Raw genomic sequence first — 18,170 nt, 5'->3', positions numbered from 1 at the left:
TAATGCCTTATAGATACCATTTTTTGGTCGAGCCTTACATAAAGGTCTAATGGAAACTGGCTAAAACTTGGCTCAAGGATCAAAATACACAAATTTATGGGGTACCAATCATTATGTATTTTTCGAGGTAACAGCTAGAGTGTTAAACAGCTCTAATCAATAAAAGTTTTGTTTATAAAATCCCAATAAATTCTCCAATTATGGGAAAATAGCTGCAAGGATAATATCCTGTTTGTGGACACATCCAAAAGCCTTTTTTGCTTTCAAACAGCCTTCAAATCTATTGGATTCACTACCAAAAACTAAAATATTGATGATTTTGGTCCTAAACTCAAATAAAAATATTTTTAATGTCCTTTTTCTTCCACACTCCTATTTTTTTAACAAAAAATTTGAAGACGATTTATAATGTTGGTGTAAACAGTAAATAATTTAAAGTTAATTGCCACATTTCTGTTAATGAATTAACAGTTGGGATGTTAACAATATTAAACACCCAGCAAAAATTCGGATCCGTTAGTCATTATGTACTCATTACAAAGTAATGTAAACAAAAATAACTACTCAAATTTCTTCTTACTAAGGGGTCGATAACACTGTACAACACAAAAAATAATTACAAGATAATTCGGCCAGATTATAAAAGAGGACCGAAAAAAAGAAGACACGTGTATCGGCGTTTTGAAAGTTTACGTCGAGAAGTAACCTAAATAGTTGTGGCAAGTTCCGCCCATTTTTACAAATTTTGAAATATTCGACATCAGATTTCTTGGAATCCTTGCATTTTAGTTATAAAGTGTCTGGCAATATTACTGACAACAATGCGAGGTATCTAAAGGGGTCTTTTTGGTCCATTTTTTCAAAAACGTTTAAAAACTCATTTAAAATGAGATCGTATCAGACAAGATATTCTACAAAATTATTTGTCATAAAATTTTACTATAGGTCCCCGAAACACCAAAACTTGAGATCGTACCTAAATGCCAGGAATCTGCCAAAAGTAAAATCACGTTTTAGGGTTAATGTTGTACTTCATCTGAGTTTATCAAGTTTTGTCCCACAAAACTTCATTCTAGATAGAAGACGTCAAAGACAAAAATATTCTCCATCAAATTTCAATATAAGTCGCCGAATAAATGAAATATGTATTTACAATATATATCAAGAAAATATATACATCAAATTTGGCAACAAAACACCGAAATATTTTTTGAATAAATTAGTTTTGTTCTTTTTCGGGTTGATGCATGAAAGTAACATGAAATTTAGTTATAGACGAAAGTTGTTAAAAGAAGAAATATTCTACACAAAATTTCACTAGAAGTCCCAGAACAAACTATATAACTAAGTAAAACACTTTGTTAAGAAAATGACGTTACAAAATTAGATATTATAGGTAGAAATTATTTGTTAAACTTTTATAGCCCATTTACATATGACTTCATTAGCCGGATTAAGCACATTATCAGGTTTTATTTGCTAAATCCAGCCAAAAGCTACCAGATTTACGATACAAAAATAAATCCTCCTATTGAGTGGATTTGTTTTAAATCTGGCATGAATCCTCGTATACAACTATGTTTTTTGCAACATGTTGCTAGAAAATACAAAAAGTTGCAAGCTGGCACAAGAAACAAGGTAGATGCTTCGGTGAATTGCTACACTAAGAATAATTTAAAATGTAAAAATTTGTAAACAAGGCGGAAAAATTAAATTTGTTTTGATGTACAAAGTTGATTTTAATCAACCAAGACTAAACTTTATCATGTCTAAACGATAAAATAATTCGTTTATTTATTTTATTCTTTATTTGCTCTTTAGTTAGCATTAGTAGCATAAATTTGTAATTTGACGAATGTTTTTTGAGACGAATTCAATTTACAAAAAATTATTTTGACGTTTCAAATTCGATCAGATGTGCTGATGCATCTACCTTGGTAATTGTGCTATAAACAAAAATCAGCTAACTGCCATTTAAATCCTCCAAAATGTATATCTAAATGCAATGAGATTTGTACAGGATTTATTAAATCCAGTCGAGGATTTATGGCTAGTCTAAATGAGCTATTAGACTCCATACTGAGTCAAAATCTCCTAAAATACCTACCTCACTTTTTGGGGGTTGTGTCAGAAGAAATGTTCCAAATCAAATTTTATTATGAGTCTCTGAACAAAAGAAATTTGTAGCTATAATATTTAACATCTCCAGAAGCTTTCGCTTTTTATATATCGCTCATTTACTCAAAGAGTGACACATTTCAAAAAATCAAGTTTTGAGAAAAACGCTTTTTATGTTGCGGAATGAAATTTGACTTCCCAACTTAAAAAGGTTATTACACAAAAAATAAAACAACTATTGGGATCATCTTTTGTAAAGATCGTGCCAGATACCCGTGCTAAATTTCTGTGCAAGATCAAGCATGTTTCGAAATTTTTTAGTGCTTCATAACCTCAAAAAACTTGTTTGTTGATTTATGCCAAACTCCTAGAAAACAAGCTGTAACTCGTTGAGTTTTAGAGATATCAACATGAAAATTTGACACAATATAGAATAGAAATCGTAGAAAAAATAGAAATTGTTAACTCAAAAAATCCTTTTTTTGAGTTATGCCACTCTTTGAGTAAATGAGCGATATGATTTAGGACCATATTCTACCGTTTTTATTCACATTTTCGTTATCTGGGGTCACAAAATATACTTTATCAAAGTTTTTTGATAATAAATTCTTTCAGAGGATTATATGTGCTCGATCCAAACTGTTATTGAAATATCTATGGTGAATATATATAGGGAAAATATTGATAACCCAGATCGGATTTTGAAAAATTACGTATTTTATTTTATTTATTTTTTATTTTATTTATTTTCATTACTTTGCAATCGAAGCCATGTGGATAATTCAATGGCCAATTCAGATATAATTACAAAGATTCCACCTTACTTCATAGCTACTCTATAAATAAAATATTAAACATTATTGTTCTTACAAACTATACATAAAAATTAAAAAAAAAATGATTGCATTGATTATAATTTGTCTCCTTTACATCATAACTACTCATATGTATATTACCAACATATTATAAAATAGGTAAGAATTAATATAGAATTTTCAAAAATATCATCGGTACAACCAATATTTTCTTCTTTATGCCATAGCTACTCGAATAAAAGTTATGTTTTTGTATTTTTTTTTTTGTTTTGTGAAGTTTAATAACAATGAATATATGAGGAAAAGTCAAAATTTTTTAGTTTCCATGAAGCCAAGGTTTGCACTATTATAATACGCGAACTATTGTAGTTTGCCAGTAACTATGACTATTGCTGGATTAATTTAGATGTTTTTGTACAAAGCTCAAAAATTTAGCAAAAAAATTTAATTTACGTGGTAGTTACGACCGCGTAAAGGAAAAACCATAGGTAAAAACACGTTGAATCTAAACAGGTTTTTTACATTGCTATTCGATTTCTGATTAAACCATTCAAATAACGGACATCTGTCCAAAGTAAAAGTTGGAGAATACAAAATGAAGATTACACTTCTAATGTATCACTTTCCAAAATTTCCACTGCATCCACCTTTTATGGATGCTGACATTATGAAGCCGGATTTCAGGTGTTTTTTGTATTTTTTATGTAACTGGGACGCGCATTCGGATATTTCGAAAAACCAATTATAGGACTAAAGAACTCGCGATTTCGCATAATCTTATATGTATACTAAGTATGTAGCCCACACAGCAGCAGAGTAATCTACTGCCAAAAGCAAAAATTTAGTGCGATATTTTTTCTAAAAAACCTTTTTTTTGGGTACAGTATTTACAATATCGTTTTGAGTGTGCTGGTACCCCGCGATATTTTAGTTTTTCGACGATCCGGATCATATGAATCACAGATCGTAAAAATCCATCTACTAGAACGGCGGAAATGGCTACTGCAAAAATTGAAAAATTTCCTAAAAATGTTTTTCAAAATATCGCTGACTAATTCGCGTTTTATGTGGATCGTTTCCATTTCAATGAAGAAAGTGAATCATCACTCCCCAGCAAAATAAATTGGAAGTAGTGCAATGTGGATTAGTTCTTTCACGGCATGTTTTGATGCAGTTCAAACGGAGTCGTGAAAAAGGCACTCCAGTCCTCACATTTTAACCGCATTTGGATGCAATCCAAGGAATCACATCCAATTGTCACATTTTAACAACATCCAGATGCAGTTCAACGGAGTCGTGAAAAAGGCACTCCAATTCCTCACAATTTAACAGCATCCGGATGCAGTGCAAACGGAGTCGTGAAAAAAGGCACTCCGTTCACTACATTTTATTAGCAGTTGTTAGAGATCCCTACAAGTTCATAAATCAGTGTGTACATCTCTACAGACAGGGGTATACATTTTACAAAAAGAGATAAGCGTGTTAAATTTCCAAAAATTTGCTAATACAAACTACAAAATATTTAATTTGTGAACATTTTTCGGGTAACTCACGAGAAGAAAATTTCCCAATGGAGTGCTGTTGGAGTACATGTCGAAATCTTAACTGGTGATGGCAAGACAAAATCAAACCCAAATATCAGATGAAGCATAAACAATTCAGCTTGGATTAAATAGAGAGTGGAGGAAACACGCATGTTTGCGATTGAATTCAATGGAGAATTTTCATAATTTGTGTTAATGTAATAAAGTTCTTAATATTTTTGTTCTCCACAAATAATAAATGCATTTTATTTGTTCTGGGATATTTTGTAATGGCTTGCACAATAACACGTGCTTTGGACTGCATCCTATTCTACCCCAAAGGGTTAGTTAAAATGCAATGCCAAAGGGTCAGTTAAAATGCAGTGCCAAAGGGTCAGTTAAAATGCAGTGCCAGAGGTTCAGTTAAAATGCAGTGCAATGGAGTGCCTCTTTCAGTAGTCACGCTCTTGTAAAAATCATGAGTGAAAATGCATAATTTGATGCACTTCCAGATCACTTGTACATATCATTTAACTGCCTCTTTGGAGGCAAACTTTTTGCTGGGTCGCGTTTGTGCGAAAACAGCAGTTTGAAAAATTTAGTGACATGGGAGCTGTATCCGATTTATCAAAAAAATACTGTGTGATGCTACATCCACGGTTCTTGATGGATTTTATTGAAATATGTTTAGATCGATGTATTTTTTCACGGTTGATAGTGAAATCGGATGCGCATAAAAAGTGTATGCACTTTGTGCAAAATATAAGCGTAATACAGTTTGATGCACACTAAACTGCAGACGATGCTACATCTTAGCGGCCAAAGTAAATCCTGGCAAATGTGTACAAATTAAAAGAGAAGAATTCGCTGTATTGGTAAACCGCATGCGCATCAAGTGATTTTGAGGATTTCGCGATTTACACCCATTTCAAGATGAACATTACCCGATACAATTTTATTTCAAGATTATACCCCATTTAAAGGAACCCAACATTTATTTGAAAGATATCCATATCTTCTGGTAGATGTTAGCGTGTTTTCGAAAAGTGATTAGAATACAAAATGTAATTTATTGCGTGGAATTTAACTAAAATAGAAGAAAAACTCCGACCTATTTTTCTTACATTTTGTTCAACTAACTCACAAAATAAATTTTAATAAATATTTTCTCTTACAAAAATTTTATAAATTTCCTCAATATATTTTTTGTTTTTTGCTATAATATGCAAACCGCTAAACGGATTTGTATAGTTTTGGTTTCATTTGAATCTTCGCGATGTTTAGATTACGTACATATTTTTTAAATATTTTTCAGATGCATAAACAGCTTGAATTTTATTACAACAAGTTGTAAACTACCAATTGTTTTGAATGCTTTCCTATTTTCCGCGAAAATTTACAACTTTTTCACTAAAGTTATGGGACCTTAGTAACCATATAGTATGTATGGAGCCCCTAATTTAGAGAGTTTCTCAATATAATGATTAGAGTCTTTTAAAGATTTTTTTCTTTTTATCAGAATTGAAACCGCCATAACTTTTGCGCGCAACAATCAAAATTAGTATCTCGAACAGATTTAAGAATGGGATTTTTTTCCCAATGTATGTACCAAAAATCATTCATGTAGCTTAAAAAAAAAATTTTAATTTTTTTTTTTATGGAAAACTAAAAAATTTTGTCTTTTCTTCATATATGCTATAAAATTTTAAGTATTTAATTTAATAATAAACTTTTTTTTTGAAAGGCGAAATAGGTAAAAATTAATATAGAATTTTCAAAAATATCATCGGTACAACCAATATTTTCTTCTTTATGCCATAGCTATTATAAACTAAAATAACGTCATCAGGATAAGTCGTAGGTTCCTGATATTGTATGTGAAAATTCGGGGATAGTCTACGGCTATTGTCCAGTGAATATATATCTGACATACGAGTCCTAACATCTATGGTTTTGGCATGGTCCTAAATACTCTAATGATGGCAGCTACTCCTGCTCTGACAAAATTGACATTCGTGTGTGTGGCCTAGTATGTAGTGTGTTCGGCTACAAAGCAGAAGTTCGTGTGTTCAAATCCAGTAAGGGGTGAAATAAAATAAAAATATGAACAGCCCTATTCTGAAAGCATGGGAGTTGGGAATTTTTTCCCATTCCCACATTTTCGTATTCTGGATAAAATTTTGTGGGAGTTTTTTCCCATTTCCCCTCATTCTGAATGAAGTTCGAATTGGGAATTTGTTCCCATGGGAAAAAAGTATACATTCTCTATCTTGAATTGTGGGAGAATTTTGTGTCTTTTTGTGGGAAAAATCTCCCCAGCAAACAGTGTGGGAGTTTGAAAAAAAATTTCAAGAAATTTCATATTTTTATGAAATAATTAATAATTTTTATGGAATAAATAAATATTAAAATTTATTGGAAAATAACGATAATATATACAATCTTTACAACTTTTATTCATTTTCGTAACATAACCTTCGGGTTTTTTAAATCAGACGACTAACGTTCTATTGAAAACGTGTTAGTCTCCTCAACGACACGACAACGATCACACAAACGTACATACATATATGCCAAATTATTGCAATGCTATTCCATTTTCCGAAATGCCTTTTCTTGAATAGGATCGTTATTTTTGAACGTAGAAGCTAGAAATTTTGCAAGGGCATGTGTTTTAGTTTTAGATTCAATCAAAAACGTATTATATTTATTTATTTTATTTATTTTTTTTTTTTTTTTTTTTTTGAGATACGTCTTCGGAAATTTATGGTGACGATATCGACGCCTCCAAACAATAGTATGCTAAGTCGACTTAGAATGTTTTCAAGTTCTTTACATTTTTATATTTAACGTCCTTTAACTTAAATTCTGTCAAATTTTGGTAATGATCGGACAATCCGAACAGAAGTTATTAACAAATATTTACTTAGCATAGTACTGAAGGTCAAAGAAATTTCCAAACTTTTAGAGCTTGTCCTGCAAAACTCGCTTTTCAGAATTAACAAACTATTATTTGGAGGTGTCGAACGTCCTTTAACTTAAACTCTGTCCAATTTTGGTAATGATCGGTCAATCCGAACAGAAGTTATAAACAAATATTGATTTAGCATAGTACTGAAGTTCAAAAAAATTTCCAAACTTTGAGAGCTTCTTCTGCAAAACTCACTTTTTAGACTTAGCATACTATTATTTGGAGGTGTCGATATGTAATAACACGCAAAAATATGTAATAATCGAGAAAAATATCCGAATTTATCTTTTTGAATTTAAAAAAAAAATGCAAAATACGAGTTCTAGCGATCATTAGGAATAAGGGGTAGTTTACACTATATGTAAATGTCATATGACATGAAATTTTCCATCGTTATATATTCGCTAATATGTGTAATATTGGAGATTTTCCTTACGCCATTTACTCTGTGCGTCCACACCAGCAAAAATGTAAAAAACTACGTCTCCACATTGCCTCCGTGGGTAAATATGGACTGTTTTTATTTCGTGTCATATGACATTGACAGATAGTGTAAACTACCTCTAAGTAAAACTAGCGATATACTCGTTAAACCTCTAACTAAAATTACTCCGTATCAACATACAATTTTTAAAGTTCCTATTACATTATACACAAAAATTATGTTTGCCTACTAATTAAAAAAATGCGTACACCAATTCGCACATTCTGAAGAAAATGTGCTTATTAGAACAACATCACACATCGTTGACTCCATTCACTTAAAAAATCCATAAATCAATGCACGGTTGTTGAATTAAGTGAGTTGTGCTTTTGCTAATCTAATTCAAAAACCGCGAATTCAATGCAAATAGGCATTTTGTATTACAAAACAAAATTACAGCACCCAAAAGTATGCTATAATAATTTGGTGTAACTAATTTCGAATTTCGAAATTTCAGCTCCCACGTTTTGTTGTTCCCACGTCGTTGAGAATATGGAAAACATGGGAATGAGAAATTTCGCTCCCATGGAAAACAGTTCCCATGGGAATGTTCAGAATAGGGCTGTATGTATTGTTCGCTAGAGTGTTAAACAACTCTAGTCAATAAAAGTTTTGTTTATAAAATCCCAATATATGCTCCAATTATGTTCTTTTTTTCTTCCACACCCCTATTTTTTTTGAACAAAAAATTTGAAGACGATTTATAATGTTGGTGTAAACAGTAAATAATTTAAAATTAATTGCCACATTTCTGTTATGAATTAACAGTTGGGATGTTAACAATATTGAACACCCAGCAAAAATTCGGATCCGTTAGTCATTATGTAACCCATTACAAAGTAATGTAAACAAAAATAACTATTACTTTTTATTAAGGGGTCGATTATCGATAGCAACTATCGTTGAGTGGCGTTGTCAGTTGCCAAAATTACTTTATGTATGGCAACATTCAACTGAAGTTGCGAATCTCAGTTGACAAACCATCTATTTTCAGTTGCAGCGAACATTTTCGAAGAAAAAATATGTAAATTAGAAAGGAGAATAAACATTTTCTTAACAATTGGACTTTTGGACACTTCTCTCCGGAAAAACTTAACGCCGTGCACACTTTTAAAAGTCATCCTTTAACGTTTCCACAATGTAAACAACGGCATCCGGAACAATTTCCTTTACCGACAGTTCGATTTATTTTTATATCGTGAGTTTCTATCAATAGCCGACCTTCGACCGGGATTTTCAAACTTTCTCCTATGGACCGGTTCCAATCTCGGGAACGGGAACACAATTTTCTTTTAATTTGTAATTTTTCTCTAAGTAGCCGGTCATTAATTAAAGAAGGCAATTTTCGGAACTTCAGAGGCTTATATCTCGGGAAGTATACATTTCCCCAGAAATCACTATTTGTGGTAAATTTTTCATAATTTTCTGCATAGAAAGATTCCAATGGAATCGACTTGTCCCTCAAATTTCTTCTAATAGACGCATTTTCTTCGCAATCTAAAAAAATTCTACTCAACTTATCATTTTAAAATAGTTTTTTGGCGCATTGTGTGTTTTGAAATATGAGTTCATAATTTTGAAAAAACACAGATCGATAACACGTTTATCGACCAACCAACAATTGGGTTGACATCAATAATACAATATTTCATCTCAGTCGTGCTGGCAATTGACAACGCAACTCAAGTCGTGTGTGTGGCGTAGTATGTAGTTTGTTCGACTACAAAGCAGAAGTTCGTGTGTTCAAATCCAGTAAGGGGCGAAATAAAAATATGAAGTATGTTGAAATTGAAAACGAATTCCACATAAACTGTTCTAAAAATAAAAAAAATATTTTTTTATCTTATAGCTTATTTTTCAACTTCCAGTGGCCGTTGAATAACTGCCATCAGGCGTTCTGTAAAGAACCCCCAGATCAGAAGCCTACAAACAAATGCAGTTGTTGAGGCCGAAAACAGACATTTTTTGCAAAAGTCCTCGGAATACACATACTCCCATCTATCGCAGCTGAAAACCGTAAACTGCCTCAACAAACCCGTGTAGATTTGGTTCAACTACTTTCTGGATGGTGCAGTCAGACGACTCAACTCCACTTAGGCATGGATTTATCACAGCTTATAAAACAATTGATAAAAAACGAATCCTACAAAAATTTGTGAAAATCGGATCGGATTTTGATATAGCTCCAACATGCATATTTGGTCGATTTTCAAAATAACGTAAAAATAATAAACTTTAACATAAATTGAAATTATAAACAGTGAAGAATTTTCTTCTTCAAGTTCTTTGCTGGGTATTTATTTTTGAGTTCAGTACAAATGATCCTGCAGAGTAATAGAAAAATGTTGCTAAGAGTTCAAACTTCAGTTGTTTTATTTATAACAATAATAGAAAAAGAAGAAACAAGAAACAAGAGAAAATAAAGATTACACATCAAAAAGTTTTTGAATATCCAACAAAATATTTTGTTTCTTTAAATTTGAATATTTTGTTAAAATCTGGCTGCGAAGATGTTTTTCTAAGATTTTAAATTGTGTCATGAAGTATTTGTAGTCATAGCTTATATTGGGAATGTTATCATTAGTGCCAGTTTCTAGAGCCTCCAGAAGTTTTTCTATATTTTCTTGGCATCTAAAAGTGTGAGAAAGAAAATACGTATTAAATTACAAAATTAAAAAAAAAAAAAAACGAAATTAAAAACTAAATTACAAATTAATAAATAAATTAGATATAGTTAAAATTGAAAAGCTACCTTTCAAATTCTTCGCTTTTTGTTAAATAGTTTTGGCATTGCTTTTCCATTTTTTGAATAAATTTTTCCACATTAGCTTTGAGAATATCTAGTTCCGTACGTTGCGCCGCAGATCCAATGATGTTTTCACCAATATCAGTTATTATTTCATGAATTTTATGAAAATAATTTTTAAGACAATTTTTATATAACTCTTCAATGGATTTATTGTTGTTGATGTCCAAATGGTCTGTTGTAGATGGATCATTGGGAATTTCTGTGGCATAAAACAAAATAGTAATTAGGTTTTGTAAATGTCTTTAAAGAAAATAAATTATGTACTTGCCTTCTAATTTCAAAACATTGTTGGAATCTTTTTGAAGTTCATTTAAACCTAGAAAATTAATGCAACTTACATATTCTAATGAATGGTTGTTTTGAATTTAAATCATAAATTTACCTTCATTTGCTAATTGATTGTTGTCGTTCCTTATGGAGACATCTTGTATGGCATTTTCTTCACGAAAGTGTTGGATATCATGATTGGGTTCAAATTTAAGTTCGATGGACGGCCGATATGGCTTAACTATATGAGTATAGTTTGGTATATCGTTTTCAGTGGGTTTTCCATTTTTGTTGCGAGACATTAACATGGAAGAAGGCTCACAGCTTGTCTGGTTATTTATTTTCGGAAAACATTCGGAAGATGTTTTCTGATAATGGAGTATTTCTATAACTTGTTCATTTTTGCTATGCATTTCTCGCACAACAACATTAACTTTGTTCTCACATACGGTTTTATGAATAGTCGTTGTCATTGATATTTGCTTATTTTCAATCTTTTGCTGTCGGCATATTTCGCGCTTTTCAAATTTTATTACAGAAGAATTTGAATTGTTTTCTTGTGCCAAATTTGAATGTGATTGCATTTGAATTTTTTTGTTTATGCATTTGTCACTTGCATGACTTATTAAAAGTTGATCTGAATTTGGTTCTGACTCTTTTGAATGATTAACATTTGTATGGTGTTTTGTGGGATTCAAATTATTGGACATTTTTGTATTTGGTAAAATTACATTGGAAGATAGTGGCTTATCGATATTTGATTCTGGAATGCCTTCGCCATTTTGTTGATATTTTAAAACAGACACGCAACCTGATGTAGGTTTCTCATGTTTGTCAACATTCTGCCTATATTTTTTGGGAGCCTTTGTAAGAGATTCAGAATCTAAACTTTCATTCCGTAACAGTTTCGATTTTTGAGGAACATCATCTAACTTTTTGTTTATTAAGGATTCTGTTGTGGCACAACAAATTTCATTTTGATTTGAAATATTTGAAAATGATGGCAAAATTGAGTTATTGGCATTTTCAATTGGTGGTTTTGCCTTTGGTATGTCTTTTTGATTGTAATTCAAATCTTTTTGGGAACTGATCTTATCATCTATGAACTTTTCTTTTGGTTGGATTATTGCAACAGCCACTTTATTATTTTGTTCGTTAATTGTTATTTTTCTTTTTGGCTTTATAGAGAGATCGAGCACCTCGTCATTTTCAGTATTATTTAAACTGTAGCAGCTAGTAATCTCTTTATGTTTCGATTGAAATTCGTCCAAATCTATACATTGTTGTACTGGCAAAACTGGATGAGATGCTAGTGTTTCATTATTATTTGTTACAACAGGTACAACATCTGAGATGGAAGTACCAACACTTTTTGGGTGCAAAGCTACATCTTTTTCAACTACATTTTGGATTTGTTTCGAGTGCGAGGATGGAGGTAAGAAGACTTCCAAAGGTACCTCATGTTTGTGTTGTGGTAAAAAATTATTTTCAATATCACTGTCACCACTATCGCTATCATCGCTCAAACGGTTTTGATAAACAACACAATCCTTGAGGGTGTTGTCATCATAAATCTCAGAATTTACAGCATAAACAACACAATCCTTGAGGGTGTTGTCATCATAAATCTCAGAATTTACAGCATTTTCAGCACCGAGCTGCTTATTACTTACGGCTCGGTTAATTTCCCCTAAAAAAGTATTCATTTTAATATTTTTATCTAATCCCCTTTGTGGTGTATCATGAAAATCTGATACAGTCATATTCATTGGCGATTTTGGGGTTTGTGGAAATGATATTGGTGAACTGACAGGAGTTGTAAATATGTTTCTCCGTTTGAGTGAGCTTCTTGACTCATAATTGTCTGAAAAAAATGAATTAACATTAAAAGTGATTTTAGAGTCTAAGGACATTTTCATAATCAGCCCGGTCATGAATATCAGCTCCACGTGAGTTTTCTCACTTTCTCCATTCATGATCGGACTGAATATCGGCAGAGTAAAAGTTGGTTCAATCGAGTAGGAACACTCTTCTTCTTCTTCTTTATTTGCGGATCCGTTATTCGGATATAAAGCGATCATACAATAGGAACACTCATTAGTCCATATTTATATTAGGCAATTTTCCTTGCGGCAATTATCAGTTTGATGGAGAGAGAGATGAGGCATGTGGTAACCCTTTGCCTCTCAACACCCTCTCCCACCGACAAACTGACAATTGTTGCAAGGAAAATTGCCTAATATAAATATGGCCTTAGAAATTAACTTTTGTTCAATACTTGCCCTTTGTATATTTCTTATTTTCCTTCAGATCTTCATCACTTTTTATAATACTAAAAAGATCCTGTAAATAAAATCATACAATAAGACTGATTGATCTTAAGATTGGTTCTTTTGTTTTTACCTGAGAAGGAATTGCTCGTTTGCGGGGATTTTTGGTAAATATTTTTGACATGTTTGGGGATTCAAGTGCGATATTCTGAAATGAATATAATAGTTATTGTTTTATTATAATCTTTCACTGAAAATAATTGGTGGTTATTCTGAACGAAAATTTCCCGTGATTTTATGATTTTATTCACGGGGAATAACTAAGTGCCGAAGTGAATTTTGAAACGGAACTTACTTCTTTATCACTCAATTCTACATTATTTTGAGCGGTTGCAATCTTCTCCTGCTTAATGTCTTTTTCATTTGGACAAATAGATGCCATACGACGAGTTTTAAAATTACGATAGGATTGGCAAGGTTCTACTTCACGTTTGCAGGGTCTATAATCATAAATACTATCAGCTCCATTATTGTCACAATTGACATTGATATCCTTTAATATTTTCCTAGTGTTCATATTCGGTGATGGCACTTGAGTAGTTCTTTTATCTTCCAATTTTTTAGGTGATTTTGTCAGATCAACAATAGGAATAACTGCACAGATTGTTTTCTTATCTGCACGAGGCTTTAGAATTCTTTGGGAATAAGGAAAAGAAATAAATATTTTTCCTAATTGTTATACAAATATTTTTGTATACCTCGCTCGTTTGGTTCTGGTGGTTTTCTTCTTTCTAGTAGTTTCCTTTTTTGCTGGTTTGTTTTTGCTCAACTCCATTTCATCTTCGCTTTCAAAGTAACTGAAAAACTTTCTTTTCAAAGCGTTTTGTCTTATTTTAGTTTCCTGTTTTGGAGATCTTGGAGTTGCTATTTTAAGATCATTTTGATCTGAAGTCTGTTCGGCTGTTACAGGTTCAATTTGTTTTGAAATTTTCTCCTGTGCTGTTGATTTTGGAGTAGTTGCATCATGAGTAATTAGCTCTTCATTTTGTACATCTAATATATAATAAATAGGAAGCACAAAATAATTAACGAATAAAATAAAAATGTATGCTTTAAGTGGAGGAATGGAGAATTTCTTTGAACATGTTATCTTATCATGCTTTGGGTTCGAAAAAATACATCATAGTTAAACCTCCGTTGGAGACACTCGAAATCAATGGGATGAGGATACGATAGAGCTTTTACCCCTTGGCAGACTTTCAATTACAGTACCTTTTGAATTTGCATTATTCATTTCTTGAAAATATTCCATTAGACCATCATTTTGACTCAGGCGTTTTAATTCTGTTGCTGACAAATGAATGCGTAGGATATTGTGATTTCGTAATTCCAATTGAACAGAGCTAGGCAGCGAGGAAATTCCTTTCTTTTCAATAGTGACAAGCATATAATCATGTTCACTGTAATGAAATAATACAATTATGAAATGCATATCCCTTTAAACATTTCTAACATACAATTCAATTCGATTCCATTTTATAATGACATCCAAATCTCGCAATTTGTAAGAATCAGTATCGGGTAAAACACGACATTTAAATGAAATTGTCTGAGAATAGTAATTTAAATCCATCCAAAACTTATTGGAGTACTAAAATTAAAATTTATATTAAACATAAACATAATATTATTATACAGATAAACATTTCTCATGCATACCGGTGGAAAAAATGCATAATCATTTAAAACTGCATTACTGCAATAGAATGAGAACACCAAACACCTTTTTGATAAATTCATATTGAAGTTATTTAATAGATCGCGACAAGCCTATAAAAATAAATTAAAATTATTTTTAAGTTTTAAAATTTAACATCTCACTTACATTATCAAAGGCGTACATTCGCTGACTTTCTTCAATTACTTTATTGATACTTTCCTTAAACGCCTTTAAGTTAATAAACTGAATTGTTTTCAATTCTTCGTCTCTTTCTTTGCGCCCAAGACTATTTAATAGTTTAGCAAAAATTGTCAAAGCCAGTTGTTGGGTACTAAAATCTCCAGCAAAAGAAACTGTTTTCCATAAATGTGATCTATATTTTAATATAATCTAGGGTAAATTAATATGAATGAAATTGGTATTTATATTAACAATGTACTTACATGATTCCTCTCTCAAATTTCTGAAATTCTTTCATAACATTTGGCTGACAATTAGACAATATTGTATCCATAATATCCAGCAAGTCACGATGATAATTTAATGAAACTTTTGTATTTCCCTTGTATTGCAAACAACCAATTATATAACTTATTGCAATTGGTATGGTATGTTCAAATTTTCGGCATAGTTTTTCATTCTTTGGATTTACGGATATTTGCATTCTCTGCAGAATTAAAAAAGAATAAAAGAAAAGATATTGTTAGCCCACATGATACCACACACTTCATTATAATTAATCATCAATTATTATATACAACAAATGTAAAACCAATGAACAAAAGCACGAACGGTCAAAGGTAACGGACAAAAAATAATTTTGTTGTCACATAACGGCTGATTGGACAACATGATTCTTACCAAATATAAACGAAACCACTTCACTACCAAAGAGTAAATGCCTGAAGTCCTTTGTTCTAAAAGTCTTGGTAAGTCTATGAAACGTTTAACAATCTGCTTCAGGTGATCTTCAGTCTAAAATTGGTATTAAAATTGTATTTAATGTAATAAAGCCACAATATTCAAATGTTTAGCAAATTTCCAGTAACTTACAGGTTCATCTATAGCCTTTGCAATATTTTCAGCAATTAAAGCCAAATCATCGGTTGCAGACTGCATTTTTAATAATTATTTTAATTTGATTGCAAAGAAAAATTGTACGCGTCGTTTTGATAACGGACAAGTTCGGGGATTAGTAAATCTATCGAAAAATCGATTAATTTCTTGCAATTAATCGGTCGACTGGAGGCTAAAGCCATGTTTACACCAAGCTGATTTTAATAAAACATGCCATCTTTATAGTACGTTTATATATAACCGGATTTAACAAACCCACTGGGTTTCAAATGTCAACTCCATTGCCTATCAGGCATGTTCTGGAATTCACCGTGCATCCATTTCACATCACACATGCACTTCACCTGTGAAAGCAATTGCTTTTCTGTATTTCACGTGAAAAGAGATTTCATATTTCACGAAAGAACTTTGGAAAGCTTTAGCTCTGTTCCTTTACCTACCTGAGGTTACCATTTCTTACCATTTTTTACCTGCAAAGCGTTCCTTTACTTTAGCACGCATACAATTTATATGAGACCAGTTCACCACTTTTACCATTTTTTGCCACTGTTACCATTTTTTAAAGTAAAGGAACAGACCATTTATTAGAGCTTTCAAACTTTATCGTTAACAATGAAAAAATATCAGTCTGTGTTGGCTCATCCATGGTGTAAAAAAGAAGGTGATACAATAGTAGCAACCTATGTCTTCATTTGCTGTCAAAACATATTTTTAATCAAAAATAAATAACAAATATTTCGCTTCTATAAAAAATATCTGTGTACAACATCTTTGTTTAAGCTTCGCGAATAATATTTTAACGTTTTCTTCTAGCTTTTGTGGATATTTCGCGCAAACAAAATTTGACAGCAAATGAAGACTACAACCTAACGTCAACTACTGGATCACCTTGTTAAATTCGCCTTGGGCTCATCAACGAATACACATGCGTGTGTGGGTTAGAGCTGGCAAAAAATCGATGGCACTATCGATAATATCGATTATTATTTAGAAATTCAATATCGATAGATAGTTTTGCATATCGATATAATCGGAATATAAACCCCTAACCTTAAATCCATTGAATGAAATAAATAGAAATTTCGCTGCTTTCCGGTTATTTGTGTGTAAGAAACTAAGTCCGTAGTCTGTTCCTTTACTTTTGAAAATGGTAAAACCGGCAAAAGTAGCAAAAGTTGTGAACTGCTCTCATATAAATTGTAGGGTGTCAGAAGTAAAGGAACGCTTTTCGAGTAAAAAGTGGTAAAACTTGAAGATTCTTGCACGTAAAGGAACATAGCTAAAATGTATTTTTTCAATTTCAATTTCAATTTATTTACATTCAATACAAAGGAAGCCATTTAAGGCCAATTATACATGTATTGGAAGATTAAGTCCCAATTTACATTAGGCGAGTTTACTTGCGGCAATTGTCAGTTTGTGGGTGAGAGAGGGTGTTGAGAGGCAAAGGGTTACCATATACCTCACCTCTCTCTCCATCAAACTGACAATTGCCGCAAGTAAACTCGCCTAATGTAAATTGGGACTAACTTAATATAGTGCTAAACTATTGGTCTGTTCCAGAACTGCAAGAATCTACTAATTTTTACTATTTTTTCCGATAACATAAAGGAAAAAATGCTATCGTAGTAAAAAATAGTAGCTTCTTGCAGGTTCTGGAACAGAGCATATGATAGAATAGACAGATTTAAAAAAAAACTAACATTTTTTATAAAATAAAAGCAGCTGTTTATACTCCTTTACATTTCTGGGAACTACTTTTGCATTATTTTACCGAAAAATGTGTACGTGTGACTACGGACTTACTTTCTGCTTCCTACAGGGATGTTACTGTGAACGATTAATGGTATCGTGGAAACGGGTTAATTCGTGTACGTATTTCGACTCTCGAACAACGTACATGAACAAGCTAGAACTCAAAATTCGTCTGTTCCAGAACTCCAAGAATCTACATAAAGGAGGAAAAATTGTTATCGTAGTAAAAATATGTAGATTCTTGCAGGTTCTGTTAGACTATGTTTACATTTACGAAATCCACTCGATTTCAACTGTCAACTCCTTTGCGTATATGTCAAATGAAAACTCATCTGACGTTTGAGCAATAGAATTGACAGTT

At 31.9% G+C, this 18,170-nt stretch overlaps 1 protein-coding gene across 1 annotated transcript; it reads right to left on the bottom strand.

Moving 5' to 3' along the window:
• Nucleotides 1-10,659: 10,659 nt before the first annotated feature.
• LOC141392586 (uncharacterized) lies at nt 10,660-16,221 on the bottom strand. The gene is made up of 14 exons (XM_073965518.1): nt 16,031-16,221; nt 15,839-15,952; nt 15,421-15,644; nt 15,143-15,350; nt 14,977-15,087; nt 14,775-14,908; nt 14,530-14,717; nt 14,016-14,310; nt 13,613-13,952; nt 13,391-13,465; nt 13,270-13,330; nt 11,103-12,851; nt 10,989-11,036; nt 10,660-10,919 (listed from the first exon to the last, which is right to left on the bottom strand). Exons 1-14 carry the CDS (start codon nt 16,094-16,096, stop codon nt 10,660-10,662), a joined length of 3,873 nt encoding a protein of 1,290 aa, XP_073821619.1. The 5' UTR covers nt 16,097-16,221.
• Nucleotides 16,222-18,170: the final 1,949 nt, after the last annotated feature.

Source organism: Musca autumnalis, unplaced genomic scaffold (assembly GCF_047663935.1).
Source record: "Musca autumnalis isolate F117 unplaced genomic scaffold, ASM4766393v1 scaffold_2, whole genome shotgun sequence".
NCBI classification, from domain to species: domain Eukaryota; kingdom Metazoa; phylum Arthropoda; class Insecta; order Diptera; family Muscidae; genus Musca; species Musca autumnalis.
This window is presented reverse-complemented; position numbering and strand designations above follow the sequence as displayed.

What these genes read in the sequence shown, in the direction of transcription:
- LOC141392586 (XM_073965518.1), bottom strand. Translation starts at nt 16,096, where the DNA reads ATGCAGTCTGCAACCGATGATTTGGCTTTAATTGCTGAAAATATTGCA. An exon ending in AAATGGAATCGAATTGAATT is followed by an intron (nt 14,718 to 14,774) that starts GTATGTTAGAAA and finishes ATTTCATTACAG; the next exon opens with TGAACATGATTATATGCTTG. An exon ending in AACGAGCAATTCCTTCTCAG is followed by an intron (nt 13,331 to 13,390) that starts GTAAAAACAAAA and finishes TTTTATTTACAG; the next exon opens with GATCTTTTTAGTATTATAAA.